This window comes from Nomascus leucogenys, chromosome 19 (genome assembly GCF_006542625.1).
Source record: "Nomascus leucogenys isolate Asia chromosome 19, Asia_NLE_v1, whole genome shotgun sequence".
Lineage (NCBI taxonomy): Eukaryota > Metazoa > Chordata > Mammalia > Primates > Hylobatidae > Nomascus > Nomascus leucogenys.
Genome location: NC_044399.1, coordinates 20,179,199 through 20,198,521, shown reverse-complemented (window position 1 = coordinate 20,198,521; position 19,323 = coordinate 20,179,199). Strand labels below are relative to the sequence as shown.

Sequence of the window (19,323 nt, the reverse complement as noted above, 5' to 3'; positions counted from 1 at the left end):
CTCAGGAACCAGTGCTCTGGGCCTCTGCAGGTGAACAAGCTCGCCTGGGGCTGTAAGGTGTTCTGGGAGACGAGTGACGAGGACCATACGCTTCCATTGACCCAGGAAAAAGACTACAGTATAGGGTCATGATAAAGATCTGGCTTCCAATCCACTTTTGCTGTGTTCCAGCTTTGTGACCCTGATTAAATTAATCTCTGTCATCTTTTGTCTCCTTGTCTTTAAACAGGGACAGGGTTGCCTACTTATAAGGGGTGTGCCAAAGAGTAGATTAAATCAAGTAGGGAAAGTCCTTGCCCCAGTGCTGGCTCAGTAAAATAAATAAATAAATAAATAAATAAATAAATAAATGGTGGCGTTTCGTGCCATCTGGGTAAGTCCTGGTTTAACCAGTTGGAAGCCCAGCTCATCTAGCTTGTTCATTCAGTCTCCTGGGTGTGGCCACTGTCTTGGAGGCATTTCCCCTCTGCAGACTTGCTCACCATGGATTTCAGTATTCTGAATGTTCTGCAGTTGTGTCTCCAGTAGATTTCCTTGGAGACCTTTGTGGACACATAAGATTTAAAACAAACAAACAAACAAACAAAAAACTACTTTTGGAATAAAAGCTGCGGACTCTGTGCAATAATTTGGAATGCCCAGCCCTCCAGTCTTGCTTAGATAGAGCTCAGGGTTTCTGTTCTAGACCCACAATGATTAGGGGAACCAAATTATCTGCAGCCTGGGAAGATAGGGGCTGACAGGAACAGAGTTGGAGGAACCAGAAGATGTGTCCACAGTCTAGGATGTGAGACTTGCAGCCACCCCTGAGGATGAGAATATTGAGAACAAATGATCCACCGGTTCCTGAAACTGACAGTTGACCGGGAGGATCACAGGGCTGACCGGATCCTGGTGTCTGGGGATTGGCTGTCTCAGCTCTTCTGGTCCACATAGTAAAAGTGTCTGTGAGATTTGTCTACAGGAGGCAGTCTCTGAGGCTGCCCCGCAAAGAACGGGGCACCTACAAAACTGGGGACCTGGCCCTAGGCTGTGACTCCCCCGTGTGCCCTCTCACCCTCACTTCCTAGGCAGCGGATCCATCCTAAATAAGGTGTTAATTTAGGGCAACTAAAACAGAGCCCACCTAGGTTCTGTCCTCCAAGTCTTCATTCCTGGTTTGAATGAGGAGCTAGAGGACTCTAATCAAAATGCTTGTCCTCATTGCTGGGAACACAAATCTGGAAGTTAGTAAAAACACTGGGTTACAGAATCAACATCCAAAAAGTTATTAGCAAATCACTGCAAAATTGAAAGAATAATGAGATAGCACTTTTTTCCTCTCTAAAGCTAGCAAAACTGAAAAATATAAAACCCGTTATTGGCAAAAGGATGGGCAAATGGGCACATCTACATATACCTTTGGCAGGAATATAAGTTCGTAGAGATTTTTCAAGAACATGGATCATGAAGTACAGGCTATCTAAATTAAAAAAAAAAAGATTTTTCAAGAACAGTTAGCATCAACATTTTAAAGAAGGAAATGCTTTGATTCAGCACTTTTACTTTTCCCTTGCAAAAGTTTTGTTTCATTTATAGCTATACTTGCACACGTGAAGATAAATATACAAGGTTTAAAATTGAGGTAATAATAAAAAGTGGAATAGGTGATACTGAATCTAGTAAGGACAAAATTATAATACACCCTCACAGTGAATTGTGATTCCCCCAGTGTGAGACTGAGTTAGATCCACATGCATGGCTTGGAAAGACGCCATGATATATTACACTGAAATACAGGGTGGGCAGAATAGAGAGGTGGGGCAAAGGGCTGATTCTCAGTTTTTCACACCCAAGCTAAAGCCACGCCGATGGACCTGTTTCTGTCTGCCTGTCACTGCCCTGCCACCCCAGCCCTCAAACCTCCTTGGGACTCTCTCTTTCTTCTTTCTGCTTTTACTCACATTTTACATCATCAAACAATAAATCCTCCTTGGAGATCTTCATTATCAGATATCAAAATAAACAAATTCCCATATAGCACCGGAAGGAGGATTGACAGATGACGGGAACAGAATAGAATCCAGAAACAAATAACAATGTTTGAAAATATGTAGAAAAATAGTGACAATTCCAGTGAGGGAAAAGGATGAATTGTTTAATAAAAGTTACCAGCGAATGACACTAGATGCTTGATTAAGTATTTAGAGGGGGAAATAGACTCTTGTGACATAAACCAAAATTAATTGCTAGTGAATCAAAGAATTTATTATAGAAAATGAAACGATTGTAAGCATATATGGAGAAAATATGTAAATATTTATACAGTCTGGGTAAGGGATACTTTTCTGAGTTTATTGCAGGAACCAGCAAGAATCATGTCCATGGCTGGAACTTCATAAAAATCTTAAAACATGCTTGTAAGAAAATTCTAAAAACAGAATTGACCTCAACCAAATAATCAAACTTAATGTCACTAATCAAGGGGGAAATTGGCATCACGTGCTCTTGGAAGCGATTCCTCAGTGTGGCACTTCTGCCAAAGATTCATCTGCACCTAACCGTGAGAAACAATTAGACAAATCCAAACAGAGGCATATTCTGAACCACTGACCTAAACTCTTCAAAGATGTCAATGTCACGAAAGATGAAAAAGCCCATTTTAGAATAAAGGAGACTAAAAGAACATGATAATTAAATGCAATGCAGGATTTTCAATTACAGTCTTCACTGGGGGTGGGATGTAGGGATGGGAAGGTATGGGGAGCATTTGTTAGTAAAGACATTGTTTGAACAAATGGAGAAATTGGAACACAGATGGCATATTAGACTGTTGTATCAATGTCAACTTTCCTGAGCATGATCATTGCATTGTGGTTATATAGGTGATATGGTTAGGCTTTGTGTCCCCACTCAAATCTCATCTTGAATTATAATCCTCATAATTCCCACGTGTCAAGGGAGAGACCAGGTGGAGGGAACTGAATCATGAGACAGTTTTTCTCATGCTGTTCTCGTGATAGTGGGTGAGTTCTCATGAGATCTGGTGGTTTTGCAAGGGGCTCTTCCCCCTTCTCTTGGCACTTCTTTCTGCTGCCTTGTGAAAAAGGCTTCCCTTTCACCTTCTGCCATGATTATAAGTTTCCTGAGGCCTCCCCAGCCATGCTGAACTGTGAGTCAATTAAACCTCTTTCCTTTATAAATTACTCAGTCTTGGGTATGTCTTTATAGCAGTGTGAAAACGGACTAATACAGTAGGAGAATGCTCTCATTCGAAGGAGGTACGTGCTGAAGTATTCAGAATGAAAGGTCATGATATCTACAACTAACTCTTACATGTTTCAAGGAAAAAACATAGAAACAGAGAAAGAGAGAGAGGGTAAAACAAAGGTGGCAGCATGTTCACAGTTGTGCAGGGCATCTGTGGTGTACAGCCCAGCTGCCCTCTGGGGTTGGGGGCGGGGGATGCTTAGGGACTAAGTGCCTACTTACTCTGCAGCTGCTGAGAAAGCTGGCAGCCTGCAGCCCTGCTTACCCTCTCCAAAGACAGGGAGGTGTAGCACCCAAGGTCAGGTAGCCTATATCCAGTGACTTGTCAATGTGCAGTGTAAAAGCCCCACCCCCACCTCCTCCCAATTCAGGAGGACCTGTCAGGGCCATGCCAGCTCCGGAGCTCCCCCTGCAAAGGGCTGCGGCCTCTGCCATGATTGCAGATTGCATCCCAAGTCAGCACTCTCTGCCCAGGTAATGCCTAAAGAACTTCCTGCCCATCACCAGTCTCCATCTGAGCCAGAATCCCACCTGTGAGACGAGGGGAAGGGGTCACACCTGTGAGATGAGGGGAAGGGGTCCCACCTGTCCCAATGCACACTGAAAGACTCAAGAAACAAGTTTCTCAAACAAGTTAGCACTTTTCTCCCAAGCCTTCTTCCTAGGAATCTGGCCTAGGGGAAGGGTTATTAACCCTTCAACATTTATGTGCCTTTGAAACATTCTCAAAATAAAACTTCGGGGGAAAGTAGTTAAAAGACAAACGGGACACCATTTATCACAAAGCGTTAGTATCTTTAGTGTGTAAAGCATTCTTACAAATCAACAAGAAAAAGACAAATGGAGCAAGTTGTTTCTCATGTGCAAAGGAAATAAACAGGACAGTCACAAAGAAACAGAAGCCCAACAAATAGGAGAAAGATGCTCAACCTCACCTATAATCGTATAAATGTACTTCAGCAAGAAAGAGCCTTTTCACTTCTCACACTTGAGAGGGTGTAAGAAAATGAATCGGAGCTGGCGAGGTTTGGGGAAGACGTGCCTCATTCAGCTTTCCTGAGCACAGTTTAGTAGAGTGCAGATGTAAACACATCTAATGCATAGTGTCTCTGTGCTTCCAAGTTCTGGGGCTTTCTACAATATCCAAACAAAATAGCTGGATTTGCTGTGCCTCAGGCAAAGATTCCTGAGGATCCCTAGAGCCTCGCTTCCACAGTCAGTCCAAGCTTCCTGACTCCTGTTGACTAGCCACTTCCAGGACTGCGGTGCACTGAGTACTAGATGCCATTGCCCCGAGACCAGGGTGCATAGTAGGCCCTGAAGGTTTGAGGTGGGGCGTCTTGGACAGAGCAGAGCAGGACTCAGGGGAGCCACCAAATGCCGCCCACCAAGGTCTGCAGCCTTAGCTGGCCTGCCCTGGGCCTCCTCCAGGCGGCTGAGCCCCGTGCTCACTCCACAAGCCAGACCACCACCCAGAGCTCAGGAGCTGCAGGCAGACAATGCCTCCCAAATTCCTTTATAATGCAAAGCAATAAAGCACTCGCTTCTCCCAATCTTCCAATCCCCTCTGCTATTCAACAATAGCAATGCACACTGAAAGACTCAAGAAACAAGTTTCTCAAACAAGTTAGCACTTTTCTCCCAAGCCTTCTTCCTAGGAATCTGGCCTAAACACCAGCCAGCACTTCAAAGATCATCCACCCCGCTCAGTACTCCTCCCATGCACCAGCTTTCCATCACATGTATGAAGCTTAAAGACCGGAGAAGTCGGTTATTGTCCATGTGCATATGCTATTCTAAGGAGCCATTTAAAATTATGGTTTTGGAGGTAATTTTACGTGGAAAGATGTTTAAAGGATGGTAAATGAAAAAGCAAGTTACAAAATAGTATATTAAGATTCTGTATTTTTAAAAGAAAAGACTTATGTATAGGCATAGAAAAAATGTCGGGAGAGAAGGAACAAAAAAATTAGTACAATTGTTATATCTGGTATAGAATGAGGGGCGATTTTTATTTTTTAATTTTACTATCCCTATTTTCCAGCTTTTCTACCATGAGCATGAATTATTTCTGTAGAATGGTTCCAAAAATTGTCTCCTTGCCCCCCTCCGGAAGAGGGAGCCATACTCCCTTCTCCCCTTCTCCACCCACTGGGACCCTGCCCTCCTCGAGGCCAGAGAAGACTTTTCTTTCTACAAAGATTCTCTTCTTGACCAAACTGAGCTTTGAACTCCTGAAACTTCTCTTAGACCTATGCATGCACTTCCTTGTAAAATCCAGTTTTAGGAAGAACCTGGCTAAGTCAGGTTACCAACATCCTCCCACCCTACCTATCTGATCACCCTCGATATCCAACTGGGTTCCCCCTCCTCCACCATCCCCAGGTGATGTCTGACCATCCTGGCCCATCTTCAGCAAGAATCCTGTTAGGTCGGCATAGCCAGAGTCCCCCATACTCCTCTTAGTAATGTTCCAGCCACCACTCCCACCCTGTTCCTTGGCTATAAATTCCTACTTTCTCATGCTGCATTTGGAATTTAGCCCAGTTCTATACTGGAGTCTCTTACCCCTATTGCAGTAGTCCCAAATAAAACCTGCTTTCACCACTTTAACTACTGTTCAGTTCTGTGGGGTTTTTTTGTTTGTTTTTCTTGAACACCTCCTTATCTTCCTGGACGTTCAGCAGTGTTTGGCATTGCTGATCACACCCCAGTCTCTTCCTGAAACACTCTTTTCCCTTTGTTCTGTGAGCCCACTCCCTCCTTCTTCAGGATAAGATGTGAGCTCCTTTGCATAGCACACAAGGCCCTCTATGCTGCCAGAACACAGACTCCTCCTGGCCTCTGCTGCCTCCTTTCCCAGCAATCCTTCCACATGTTCTTCTCACCAGCTCCTCAAATAAGCTCTGGTTCTATCAAGACATACTAGGCTGAGCATGGTGGCTCACACCTGTAATCCCAGCAGTTTGGGAGGCTCAGGAGGGCAGATTGCTTGAGCCCAGGAGTTCAAGGCCAGTCTGGGCAACATAGGGAAACCCCGTCTCTACAAAAAACACAAAAATTAGCTGGGCATGGTGGCACACACCTGTGATCCCAGTTACTTGGGAGGCTGAGGTGGGAGGATCACCTGAGCCCAAGGAGGTTGAGGCTACAGTGAGCCGTGATCATGCCACTGTGACAGAGTGAGACCCTGTCTCAAAAAAAAAAAAAAAAAAAAAAAAAAGACACTCTGCCTTTGAATGTGCTTCCTAGTACACACTCTACCTCTTTTCTTCCTCCTCCTCAGTCATCCCTGCATCCCCTATGGAGCAGTTTTTATGTCAGGCATTATGTAAGTACTTTACAACTATACCAACAGGAAATCCACAGCAGAAAACCCCCACTTAGAGTGGTTTAGGCTTTTGTGCAAGGAGAACTTTGTAGAAAAAGTCCAGGGCGGGTATGCAAGTTCATATGACATCAGCTCCCCAGGCTTGTTCATCCTAAACATGGTAGACTCCAAACTCATGTCTGTGCCTCCTGCTCCCATAATGGCTGCTGTGTCTCCAGCACTGTATCCCCTTCCCAGGTAGAAGACAAGGAAGGAACAAAGAGTTTTCTGCTAGCAAGATAAATCCTCCACAGGGACTTAAGTATATGTGGTCATTTATGTCACATGGCCCCTTGTAACTGAAATGGGACATGTGTTTTACTTCTCCAGCCTCTATGGTAATAAAAACCAGGAAGAAGGGGGTTGTGAATGGCTTCCGTTTAGCTCATCTCCAATGCCTGCCATACATTTCATCTTGTTTCAGTCTCATTTTACCTCATGTAATTCCAAGCAATGTTATGATTTAAAGGTTTCTGTTACGTGCATTTCACCCGTGAGAAAATCAAGTCTCAAAAAAAAAAAAATGCCGACTTTTTACAACCCAGGTCTGCCATCACCTCCTCCTGGCAGAATTCTTTGTATGCCTAACCCTAGGCTGAGTTAGTTATATGCCCTCCTCTGTGCACCATAGCACCCTAGGTGTGCATCCTTGTTGAAATCTCCAGCTGTCCTAGAGTGGCCTGTGAGCCCCTGCAGTGGGCTGTGAGCCCCACAGGATAAGGCTCTGCAGCCCCCAGGCCTGGGGAGATAACAGGCCTGGAGCTGTACCCATGAGTGTTTGCTGAGTGACAAGCAAGGTGGTGGCCCTGCTCCACGTGGAGGTGCCCAGACCCTGGAGCTCTAAAGTATCACATTAGGGAATAGAGACAAATTATAAGGTCCCAGAAGACCCAAGCCACCATGGGAAATATTGGTGCGTGGCTCAGCCGGAGTTCAGAGCACCCCCTGCAGGCTGCGGGTGTCTCTCACTGACCACAGTGTCCCGAGGCCCAGCGACTTCCTGGATGGAAACTGAGGCCTGGAGTGTTCCTCCCAGGGCAGTGAGAAAGAGAGAAATAGAAAATCCTTTGCAATGTGGTTTGTGTTACCGCAGCTTCAGCCATGGAAGGGGCTCCTTGAATTAAACAGGAAGCAGAAAATATCAGATGTAGATCCCACATTCCATGCATTGTATACAATTATGCGCTGGAGCCATAGAGGTGCACGTGGGACCCACAGAGGCAGAAAATGGGATTGCTGTTGGGAATGGGGTCATTCTTTCATAGGAAACCAGTTGCATTCTTGACAGGTGGGCCGAGTCTTCCTGAGGTGCACACTTCGCAACCCCAGGGGCACAGGTGAGGTCCTCTCATTTGCTTACAAGGTATTGGTGACAGACATGCTACCAGCTCCCACAATGATGGAGAGTCCCCTTCTCTGCAGCCCCCCAACACCGCTGCATATCTCTGGATTGTAGACCATCCTTGGTGGCTTCACCCCAACTCTCAGGCTCAACAGTCTCCTTTTCACCCATGACTCCTATGTCAGTCTCCAGCCCAGGTCGGCTTCCTGAGGCCCAGGGCCATAAACCCAATCGCATCAATAGGCCCAGCCCTTCAAACACTGCCTGTCTGAAACAGAACCCACCATCCCACCAAAAATATGCTCCTTCTCCAGGTGCCCTGCCACAGAGAATGATACCAATGTCCAGCCACTCACAAGAGCCAAACCATGGTGGCATCTTATCTCTTCCTGCCCACAAGCACTGGATTCCCAAGTCTTGACCAACTCCTTCTCCTAAGGCCCTCTCACCAGTCCCCTCTTCTCCACCTGGGTGGCCATTACCCTAGTTCATGGGACCATTGTCTCTTGTCTGGATTGCTCTGCGGTCCAGCTCATCTTCATACCTTCAACATACTCCGAAACCCTGCCCACGGCCTAGCTGGCCCGGCCACTCCTATGTCCCTGACCCTCTGATGGCTCTGTTAGCCTCAGGATCAGGCAAAGCCTTGGCCTTGGTGCACTAGGCTGTCCACACCCTGGCTCCTGCTGGCCTCTTCCCCCTGTTCCCTGGTGTTCCTATCCTGTTTCTAGGGCTTTGCACGTGACCTTCCTTCTACTCTATTCTACCCATATTTCTTCAGGTTTTACCTTGGCCTTCGGCTCCTTTAGAAAGCCTTTCCAGACCCCCACCCACTCCCCATGTAGGAGGGCAAAGAAGTCCATTGAAGGCAGCTAAAGTGTCTTATTCACTGTGTTTCTGTCTGTTGAATAAATGTGAGTGCAATGGTGACTGCTCAACTGCCTGGCACTACACTCAGACTCCTGGAATGCTGAAGCCTATACTGCTTTCTGTCCAGACCTTGAACTCCCTTTCTCTAAAGTAGGGCATGCCATTGCAGCCATGAACACTGCCCTGCAGACGGACAGGCCGATGAGCGGCAGAGCAGACAGGGGTTCCCGCCATCATCCCAGCTCTTCACTGAAGACTTCAAGGGTCTCCCTCAGAACTTTCATTCATTGTCATACTTCATTCATGATTGCTCATCTTGGCTATAAACAAATCTGAGACAAATAATAAGGCATTTGAATGTTGGTATTTATTCAAGAGATACATTGGGGAAAGTCATTTTTCAAAATCTTTTACTGTAGGATTTCTTCACTAAAATCTGTAAATACAGGTAGATATTGGTGGTGATGCTGGTGGCACTGGTTGATAGGCTCAGGAAACATGGCTGACATCGCCCTGCCGTGAATTCTGGTATAGTTAAGCCCAGCTTCTGTTGCTTTTTGTCACTGGGGCTCTGGGTGGAGAGAGTAACAGAACAGGGGCAGCAGTTTGCACCTTCTGCTGGCCCTGTTTGCAGACTCAGCTTTTCTTTCCCTGGGCTACGTTGGCAGGTGATATGATCTCTCTGTTTCTCATCCCATGGAGAGGTGAATCTAAAATGAGAGGGTTTGTTAGGGTCTGTACAGTCCCCTTCTCAGGGGAACTGGCACCTGGACCCCGTTGCCCTGCTCCAGCTGGGGACCCAAGTGCAGCCATCCCAGGCAGGCCCGGCCCCGGGAGGCCTCCACCAGGGCTCTGCCAAGCAGCAGGGGGTGGCTTTCTGAAGATCCTCTGTCTGGAGAGTGCCCGCCAGTTACGGAGCGGGGCAGGCAGTAGGAAAGAGATAGGCGAGCTAGCTGGAGGCAGCAAGCTCAAGGGGACTGGGCTGCTGCGTGGCGTTCACTGTGCAGCTTGAAGAAGACCCCACAAGGCCTGGACAGATCCCCAGCTTGGTAAATATTTGTTGACCGATCGGTTGAATGAAATGGTCTTGGGGGAGAGGGGGAGTGGTTTTGTAATGGGGACTGGCGGCGGAAACAGCAGTCCCGTCTCTCTAACGGCTAAACTTCAGCGCAAAACAGACACACCGATTAAGGTTCACCGCGTGCCAGGGCCAGGCTGGGCTTCTTCTAGGTGGCTGCGGCGGGCGCGGCTCAGCCTGGGTGCTCCGGCAGCTCCGAACAGCGCAGGCCGACGGCGACAGTGCGGGATCCGCCTAGCCGCGCTTCCGCCCCGCCTCTGGCCACAGGCGCGAACTGCGCGCCGCTGCCACCAGGGGGCAGTCTAGGGCGGCGGGAGGCGGGGCGGGGACGCGGTGACGCGAGCACCGCCAGGTCCCGTGACTGCGCGCCCCGCCCGGAGCCCCTGCCGCCGTCATGCAGTCCCCGGCGGTGCTCGTCACCTCCAGGTGAGCCAGACCCCCGCGCCCCACACCGCGCAGCTCGCAGTCCCGGGCGCCCGGGCGGAGAGGCGGGGGGAGGCGGCCGCCTCCTAGGCCAGGGACCTGGTGCAGGTCTCCCCAGAGCCCTCGGTGGCTTATCCGGGCTGGGCCCCTGCACCGCCCTGCAGGAGAGGTGGCGCCCCAGATTTACAGTTGAGGAAACCGAGGCCCTCTACAGGGTAGAGAACTAGCCAAGGACAGCGGGAGCCCTGCGACTGACTGGTTGAGTGCAGGCGGGCGCAATGGGAACTCTGCTCTCCTTTCCTATCGCCTTGGGTTCTTCTCTTTTGAGCCCGAAAATCTAGTTCCTCATCCTTTCAGCGCTCCCTGCGTCCCAGGCCCGGTGCTGGGCACTGGGGACAGAGGCGAATCAGACAGGCTCGCCCTGCAGGGGGCTGCAGTGGAGAGGGGGTGATGCCAGCAGCGGGTAGTAAGCTCAGGTTGCCATGGGAACACAGTACAGGGCAGGAACCCGGTTTCTGGGAGGATGAGTTTGATGAGAGACCAGGGAGAGGTGGTCGCTGCTTGGGAGACAGCTCAGGAGAGCGCAAGTTACAGCAAAGGCCTTGGAAGGGTCCAGGCGGAGGATGCAGAGTGGGTCGGCCCTGATTGAGGCCTGGAGGACCCAGCCCAAGATGGATCCTGGCAAGGCTGGGAGGCACGTGCTTTTACTTCTTTCCCCCTTTAAAACTCTGTAAAGTGACTTACTTTAAATATTTTCATACACTTCACCCTTGCTCTCCCTACACAAAGTCTTAGGCTAAGATGCCAGTTTATGACATAAATAAACGTGTTACCCAGCCAACTGTTGATCTTCCAGTTGTAATCAGGAATTCCCTGTGACTTCAGGTCTAGAAAGATATGATTCCTTTTGTAAACCCTGATGTCGGAGCCTGCTTGGTCTTGCATGATCAAGTGTGGTTACAGTTGTATCTTCATGGGCAGAAGAGGTTTCCCTACTGCCACTTACGTTACCTCCTCTCACCAAGCCTCAGTTTCCTTTTCTGTGAATTGGAGGTTTGAGATTGGCAGGCATGAGCAACGTCAGTAGTACACGCCCCTCAGCCAGGTGCAGATGGATGGAGTGTGACTTTGGTGCCGGGTGCTTGGGAAGGGGTGGGTGGCTTCCCTCCCTGCCCTGCTGCACAGCCTGGACTTGTTAACAGACGTGGAGGCGCTGGCGGTGGTAAGGCCACATGAGTCGTGCTCATTTCTTACTGGGGGCACGAGCACACCCAAAGATCTTGCCTGCAGGGTGAGTCCAAATGCCTTAGCCCAGCAGCAAGGCCGGCCCTTCCCAGTCGCACCCCAGCTCCTCTTACCAGCCCGATCTCCTCCCACCTGTCATTGCCATATGCACTCAAGCTTGAATTCAGCCAGAAGGTGTTTATCGAGAGCCTTCTTTGTACTGGGTACTGGCCCAAGTTCTAGGAGACAAACAAGTCCCTCTTGTAGAGCTTTAATGGGGGCACAGGCACAGTAGGCAAATCTACTACATATCAGGGATGATACATGCTATGAAGGAAAACAAAACAATGGGGGCAATAGAGTGGTAGGAGGCACGCATGCTATTTTCTATGGTGTGGTCAAGGGGCGTCTTTCTGATGGAGTGGCCCCTGGGCAGATCCCTGACAAGCTCCCTGAGGGGAGAGCCATGAAAAAGAAATCTTGGAAAAGTGTGTACTTGGAGGACAGGACAGCAGGAGCCAAGGTACCGAGGCTGGCATGGCTGGAGTGGAGTGAGCTCGGGGAGAGTGTTAGGTGATGTGATGAAGAGGCAAGCTTGGGAGTGAGGGATGATCAGGAAAGGCCGCGAAGGCTGTGGAGGGGCCATCAGATTTAATTTCAAGTGCAATTGGACCCAACTTCTGATTTATAGAGATCCTTTGGCTGCTATGCTGAGCATGGGCAGTGGCCGAGCTGAGCATTCAGGACAGGCTTGTAGGATTCCACATAGAGCAGCTGGTGGTGGCTTGGCCGAGGGTGATGGCAGCCGTGAGGGTGAGAAATGTTTGGGTTCCGGATATATTTTGAAGATTGAGCTTTCAGGTTTGCTGATGCTTGGATATGGGATGTGAGAACAAGAAGAGAAGTCAAGACTAACGGCAGGTCTCTCAGCCTAAGATGCTGGAAGAATGAGGCTGCCCTTTGGCAGGCTTGGGGAGAGGTAGGAGCAGCATTTGTGTAGACAGGTGAGTTTTGAGAAGCTCGTTGAAAGCCCAGTGGGGATGTCAGGCAGCTGGAAGGAGGCTGGCTGGGAAGGGAGAGTGGGCTAAAGATGGGAGTTGGGGAGCCATTGGCTTGGAAGTGGTATTTAAAGCCTGGAGCCTGGATGAGATCACCTGGGGAGGGGTACAGTGAGAGGAAGAAGGTCTAAGGAGGGTGCTCTGGATGCTATCAAGGGGAACCATCCAAAGCAGTTCCTCTCCTCCTGTTTGAGCAAGAGTGGCCAGGGTGGGCAGAGAAGAACCAAGAGGGAGGGGGGTGCTCCAGCCACCAGTGAAGGCAGAGCTTGAAGGAAGGGAGTGGCTGACTGTGCCCACTGCTGCTGACAAGTCAGACCACAGGAGAAATGAGGATTCACCTTTGGATTTAACAACACGGAGGTCGCAGGTGACCTGGGCGGGGCGGTGGGCCAGTTTTTTGCAGGGGGGGGGGGGGGGGGGGGGGGGGGGGGGGGGGGGGTGAGGAGAGGACCAAGCTGGCGAAAGAGTCAAAAAAAAAAAAAAAAAAAAAAAAAAAAAAAAAAAAAAAAAAAAAAAAAAACTGGCTGGAACAGGTTCAAGATCAAACAGGAGGAGAGGAACCTGTGAATATGGGGCCCTCTGTTGAGGAGTTCTGCTGGAAAGGGCAGGAGGGAAATGGAGCAAGGGCAATGTCAGGTCAAAGCACAGCTTTTGTTACATGAGTGGTCAGAGCGTGGTTGCATGCTAATAAGCACGGGCCAGTAAGGAAGGAAAATTGATGGTGTGGAAAAGAGGGGTGAGCTGCAGTAGCTATGTCCTTGAGTAGGTGGGAGGGGGTCAGAGCCGCTGCCCTGGTAGAAGATTGGCCTTAGGAGCAGCCAGCCAGTTTGTCTACAGTCCCAGGAGAGGGCAGCTATCGGGGAGCAGCTGCAGGCTGATGGGCAGATGTGACAGCGAAGCCCAGGATGTTCTCCGATGGTCTCTGGAGCAGCACACAACAGTGTCCACATCACTTGGGAATTTACCAGAGATGGTGAGGGCACACCCAGGCCTGCAGAACCAGAATCTGCATATTAACAGGATCCCCAGGGGGTTGCACGCACATTACTGTTGGAGAAGCTTGGTCTAGGGCACATCCACCACACCCCCATTTGTTTATGTACTCTCCGTAGCAGCTGCAGCAGAGACCAGATACCCTGCACTGCCTGAAATATTTACTATCTGGCCCTGTAGAGAAAGAGTTTTCCTATGGGTCCAGGGAAGTGGGAGGGTAATGGAGTAGGCCCAGGTGCGTCAGACTCGCCGGAGGGCTTACTAAGAAAACAAGATTGTTGGCCACCCTAGGCCCGAACATGCCTTTCTTACAAGTTCCCAGGCGATGCTGATCCTGATCCAGGGACCACACTTTGAGAACCCCACATCTAGGGCAAGGTAGGGTTGCCAAGCCTGGTGTGGTGCTGTGCCTTCAAGTCTGCAGCCGTGAATTGCAATGGGTCCAGGCTGCATGTTTACACCATGTCTGTCTCCAGTCACGTTAAGCCACTTGGGCACAGGGTGAAGGAAGCAGAGAACTGGGGAAGTGGGCTTTGACCAGGCCAGCTCAGCTCTGGGTAAGAAGTCGGGGGAGCTGGGCCTAAGGCAGAGGGATTCCAGCAATGGAATGGGACCCGGGAAAAGGAGTGGGGTTATGGATTGTGGGTTCTGGCGTGGTCAGAGAACCATTGGATGTGGCGTGCTGTGAGGGAGCTGGATCGTGGGAGGTGCCCATCTGGGTCTGCTCCATCCCCTTCCTACCCCTGAGAGGACTTCTCCCCAGCTCAGGCACTGCCCTTCTTGTCACTTTCACACCCCTGTGCCTCGTTTTCATCATGATCCTAAAGAAATGATGCCTGGCTTTTTTCTCATGCCTGCCCCATAAGAGGCCACCTGGGCACTGGAGCAGCTGCCTGGGATTGAACGCAGCTCCACCTCATGCCAGGTGAGACCTGGGCAGCCCCTTTCCCTGTAGGGGTCTGTTTCCCTGTATTTTAAGTGGGTCTGGGTAGCAGAGCTCCTTCGCAGGGCTGCAGGAGGCGGAAGTGACTTCACACAGGTGCATCCCTAGAGCCCAGCGCATCTCCCCTCAGCATCCAGCCTCATCTTCTTCCTCCACACTGGTGACAGTGACACCGTGGGCGACACCAGGCTGCGGAGTGCACACTGCGTGAACTCGGTGGCATTGGCAGAGGGCTGGCTGTGCGTGTGCACCTCCCAGTGCCCATTCAGCCCTCGCTGCACTTTTCACCACCTGAAGGCAGGTTGCCTGGGGTGCCCTACACCGCGGGAGGATATTCCTTGTGTGTACAGCACAGTCATTGGGTGTCACACATGGCATAGGAGGCGCATCACTGTAGGCCTCACCAGTTGGTGACAGCAGCATTGTGCTAGTGACAGCGTGGCCTAGTGTGGGATGTGAGGGGTCCATGTGGGAGGAGTGCTGGGGCAGGGGGATTTGATGGATTGGGGTATAATTCCAGAGAGGGAGGGGCCGTGCCTCAGACACAGGTTAACCTCCAGAAGCTCCTCCCGTGTTTTCAGGGTCCTGCCTGGCACACAGGAGGTCTCACCTTGATGGTCAGAGCTGCTTAGAGGGTGCCCGCCATGTCCTGCCAGAGGTGTTTTCATGAGGGATGTTAGTCTGCACAGGTCTGTGTCTCACCTTACGTAGGATGAGGGATGTATTTAATAACTTTTTCCACTTCAGGGAAAACATCTCATCACTTCTTTGTTTGTCATATAATTCATTATATTCGAATTGCATTTTACAAGTCTCCAAGAGCGGTGATGTTTTGCTGATGCATCCTCTCTACACCTCGAGGGGCAGCATCGACTGCCCAGATGAGGGACGGGCCTATCAGTGCCTCTCTGGGCCAAGGGGGGTCACAAGGGTCCTGCCTCCAGTGCTCATCCCGTGTCCCCCCAGGGGGCCTGTAGCAGCCCTCCTGCCCGTTAGCCAAAGAGAGGTGCCTGTCTGCAGCTGGGGTTTCAATCCCATGTTGTCCCTGCAGCCCCAGGCATGTTCCTTGGTCTGAGTAGAGGCCCTGGGATGCTGCTCCCACCCACTCTACACAGAGTTTCAACAAGCCCCATCCTTTCCTGTTTTCCTGCAGGGAGCAGACCTTTGTCCCTGAGCAACCCCAAGGCAGGACCAGGCCCAAGGCCTGAGGCCTAAGAAGCCAGGCTTATGAGGGCTGGTGTGGCGGGATGGGTGGCCTGGAGCAGTGACCACTGAGGACAGCCAGCAGAGTCACCTGGCACCCAGGCCTGCCAGGCACCCAGATGCCCTGCCCACACTTTGCTCGGGAAGCCTACTGCCTTGACCCTGAACCCCACCTGCCTTCTTTTCCTCTGGCAGGCGACTTCAGAATGCCCACACTGGCCTCGACCTGGCTGTGCCCCAGCACCAGGAAGTACGGGGCAAGATGATGTCTGGACACGTGGAGTACCAGATCCTGGTGGTGACCCGCCTGGCTGCGTTCAAGTCGGCCAAGCACAGGCCCGAGGATGTCGTCCAGTTCTTGGTGAGCCGGAGGCTCTGGCCAGGATGTTTTGAGGGTGCCTGGGGTTTGGGCGGGCAGACACACCTGCCCACCAGGGTTCAAGTAGCATCCGGAACAAGTGCTTCTCTGTCTGTTGCTTGCTCAGGGCCTGGAGTACCAGACCATGCTAGACAGAAGGGACACAGAGTGAATCAGACGCTCTCAGTCCGTGGAGAGGCAGACGTCTAAAGAGACAGATACAGATGGGGACAGGAGCACCTGGGAAGCTCTGGGGCTATAGAGAAGGGGCACCTAACTGACCCTGGGGAAACTTCTTGGAAGAGATGGTGGCTGAGCTGTGTTTTGAGGAGCAGGTGGGGCTCAGCAGGAGAGGCGAGAAGGGTGTCCTGGGCGGACAACACATCCTAAGCAAAAAGGCACGGAGGCTGGAAACAGGACATTGAGTGGGAACTCTGCACAGTTGAGTGTAGTCCTGGGAGGAAGTGGGGAAGATGAAGGTGAGTGACAGGCAGGATCCAGATTATGGAGAGTCTGCGGGAGCCTGGACTTGACCTGCAGCCAAGGAGAGTTTTAAGCAGGAGAGTGACGTGGGCCCTTTTGCCTTTAACCAGCCAATCTGCTGAGAGCATGGAGTTGTATTGGAAGGAACAAAACAGGCATCAGGGAGCCCAGATACATGGCCAATATGGTCATTCCCAAAGCAAGGGCTTGGAGCAGGCCAGCTGCACTTGTTATGGAAGGGAAAGGGAGAGTTGAAAATGTTTACGGGGTAACACGCACCACATTTGCTGACTGTTTCCACCAACTAAAATAAAGAATATGATGGAGGAGCAGATCCGGGGGGTATGTGGAGTGTGAAGTGTCTGCCCTGTGGACGGATACATGAGGCTGGAGCTCGGGACGGGCTCAGGCCTGAGACGCAGGCTTGGGTGTCATCAACTTGGAGGTGATATTAAAAATTTGGGAGTGGATGAAGTTGTCCAGAGAACAGATGTGGAAGGCAGAGAGAAGAGCTGAGGAGGAAATCCTGAGGATGCCAGGGGTTCAGGGACTCTTGGGGAGAAGGAGGAGTCTGCAGTTGAGGCAGAGAGGAGAGAACTGGGTGGGTGTCTATGGAGTCACAGGAGCTAAAGGAGGAGAGAGTTTCAAGAGAGTTGAGATCACACGCTCATTGGCTTATTATTTACCATTTGGCCTCTTGTGAAAAGGACCTGCAGCTAGAGACCAAGAGACACCGGTACAGGATTATTAGGACAAAGGTGAAATGAAGTAGGCCCGGCAGTACAGCAGGGAGTGACATGGGGCTAGCTTGGAGTCTCCTGGCAGCCAAGATAAAAAGGGAAATGATGAGTTGCATCTTTCTGGTGACCTGTTGAAAGAGACACTAAATTTTAAGAGAAATTTATGGCACAAATGTTTCTTTTTTTTTAAGAGATAGGATCTCACTCTGTTCCCCAGACTGTAGTGCAGTGGTATGATCATAGCCCACTGCAGCCTGGAACTCCTGGACTCAAGCAATCCTCCTGCCTCAGCCTCCTAAGTATCTAGGACTACAGGCACACACCACCATGCCCAGCTTTTTGTTTTTTAATTTTTTTGGTAGACATAGTGTCTTGTTATGTTGTCCAGGCTGGTCTCAAACTCCTCAAACTGGGCTTAAGCAATCCTCCTGCCTCAGCCTCCCAAAGTGCTGGGATTACAGGTGTGAACCCCCACGCCCAGCCACACAATTTTAAGGGGCATTCAACAATGTCATGAGAAGCGTCTAGAATAGCAATACTGTTTTTCATTTGATTGCTCCTGTGGCCGGCTCTTGGTGAGAAGCAACGTGTGATGTCAGGGGTGATTCTGGGCCTGCACTGCTCTGAGAGTGAATCTGCTTCACAGGGCGCTTTGCAGGTCCTGGTAATTTGACTTGATCCAGGATGGAGCTCAATGCACCCACATTTTCAGAGACAGGAGCAGAAGAGGAGAGTGTTTGAGCTTGATGTTGCAGGGCATGAAGGAGGGAGCACTCTGGGAAGCTTGGGCTTCAGCCCAGCCCACTTGGTTCTGTGCAGAGGGCCGGCCTTACATGTGAGGTGTACATGAGGATGTTTTAACACCTCCATGAATCACACTAATGCCACTTTTTCCTAGTCAGTGACGCCCACTCCGTGTGGAGTGTGTGCGTGCAGGGGCTTGTCAGACATTTGAAAGTAGTTGCGAGGGCAAAGAACTCCTTTACTCCCCCATGGGATCTCAGGATGGAGCCTAAAGTTACATACCCCAAGCCTGAAGTCTCTTTGATGTTTCATGATTTAACTCAAAGAATTAATTAGCATTTTGTATCTACTTAAAAGGGCATATGTGTTTTAATATAAACGTGTACTGATTTGCTGACCGTGGAGTAAAAGCGGCCCCAGGAGGGGGCACCGCAGTGGAGGTTGTGCAAGCTCTTGGATGTGCTAGCAGTGCAGACACCCACAAGCTTACTAACGTTACAGGGCTGTCTGCCCCGTGCTCAGCAGTGCCTGACACACGGGGGCACCAGATAAAAATGTGAGTTCTCAACCTTGAGCTTCCTCTGCTCAGGGTCTCTTACTTGGCCTCCTCTTGTTGCTGGCGCAGATGCCCACCCAAGAAGCCCTACCTGAACCCCTGATGGACGTGGGCCCTGGGTGGGGTGGGAGCCCAGGCCTACAGCTCCGGGGTACTCACGATGCCAGTGCTCTGGAGATGGAGGTTCCCCAAGCCTGGATTTGCTGGGTCTGTGGTCCAAGCCTGAGTGGAGCAGTCGGGCCAGCAGGGGGCGCCCGGCCCCCACCGTGGACTGCTCTGCAGGCCGGGGCTGGAGTCACAGCTGCTGTCGGAGCCTGTGTTAGCAATCGCTCTGCAAAGGGGTCCGTGTGCCTTTCCCTGAGGGCTGTTTTCAGGAAAGTCTGGAGCCAGGCTCTTGTGCTGACAACTGCAAGCAGCACCTGTCCCAAGTGACCCCCCACTGGAGGTTCTGAAGTCTCCCCAGTGCCTCCTGGTTTCTTGACCCTTCGCAGGCTGGGCATTCTGGGTGGTGTTGCCGGAGCCAAGGATGTGTGCTCCAGACATACCCTGCACCAAGGGATGCCCCCGAGCCAGAGGGCGTCAGATGCCCGCAGCCCCTGCACACCAGCACTCCAGTGGCACACTGTGGGCACAGTCCGGGCCTGGGAGCATAAGAGTGAGTGACCCACTCTTCAGTCGGGGTAGACAGG

At 50.9% G+C, this 19,323-nt stretch overlaps 1 protein-coding gene across 1 annotated transcript in view; it reads left to right on the top strand.

The window, feature by feature from the left end:
* Positions 1 to 10,260: 10,260 nt before the first annotated feature.
* HS1BP3 (HCLS1 binding protein 3) overlaps positions 10,261 to 19,323 on the top strand; it is a 33,301-nt gene continuing 24,238 nt past the window's right edge. The window contains exons 1-2 of the mRNA XM_003275983.4: positions 10,261 to 10,335; positions 15,949 to 16,114. Of these exons, the coding sequence (XP_003276031.2) occupies positions 10,304 to 10,335; positions 15,949 to 16,114 (198 nt within the window). The 5' untranslated portion in view covers positions 10,261 to 10,303. The remainder of the gene's footprint in view (positions 10,336 to 15,948; positions 16,115 to 19,323) is intronic.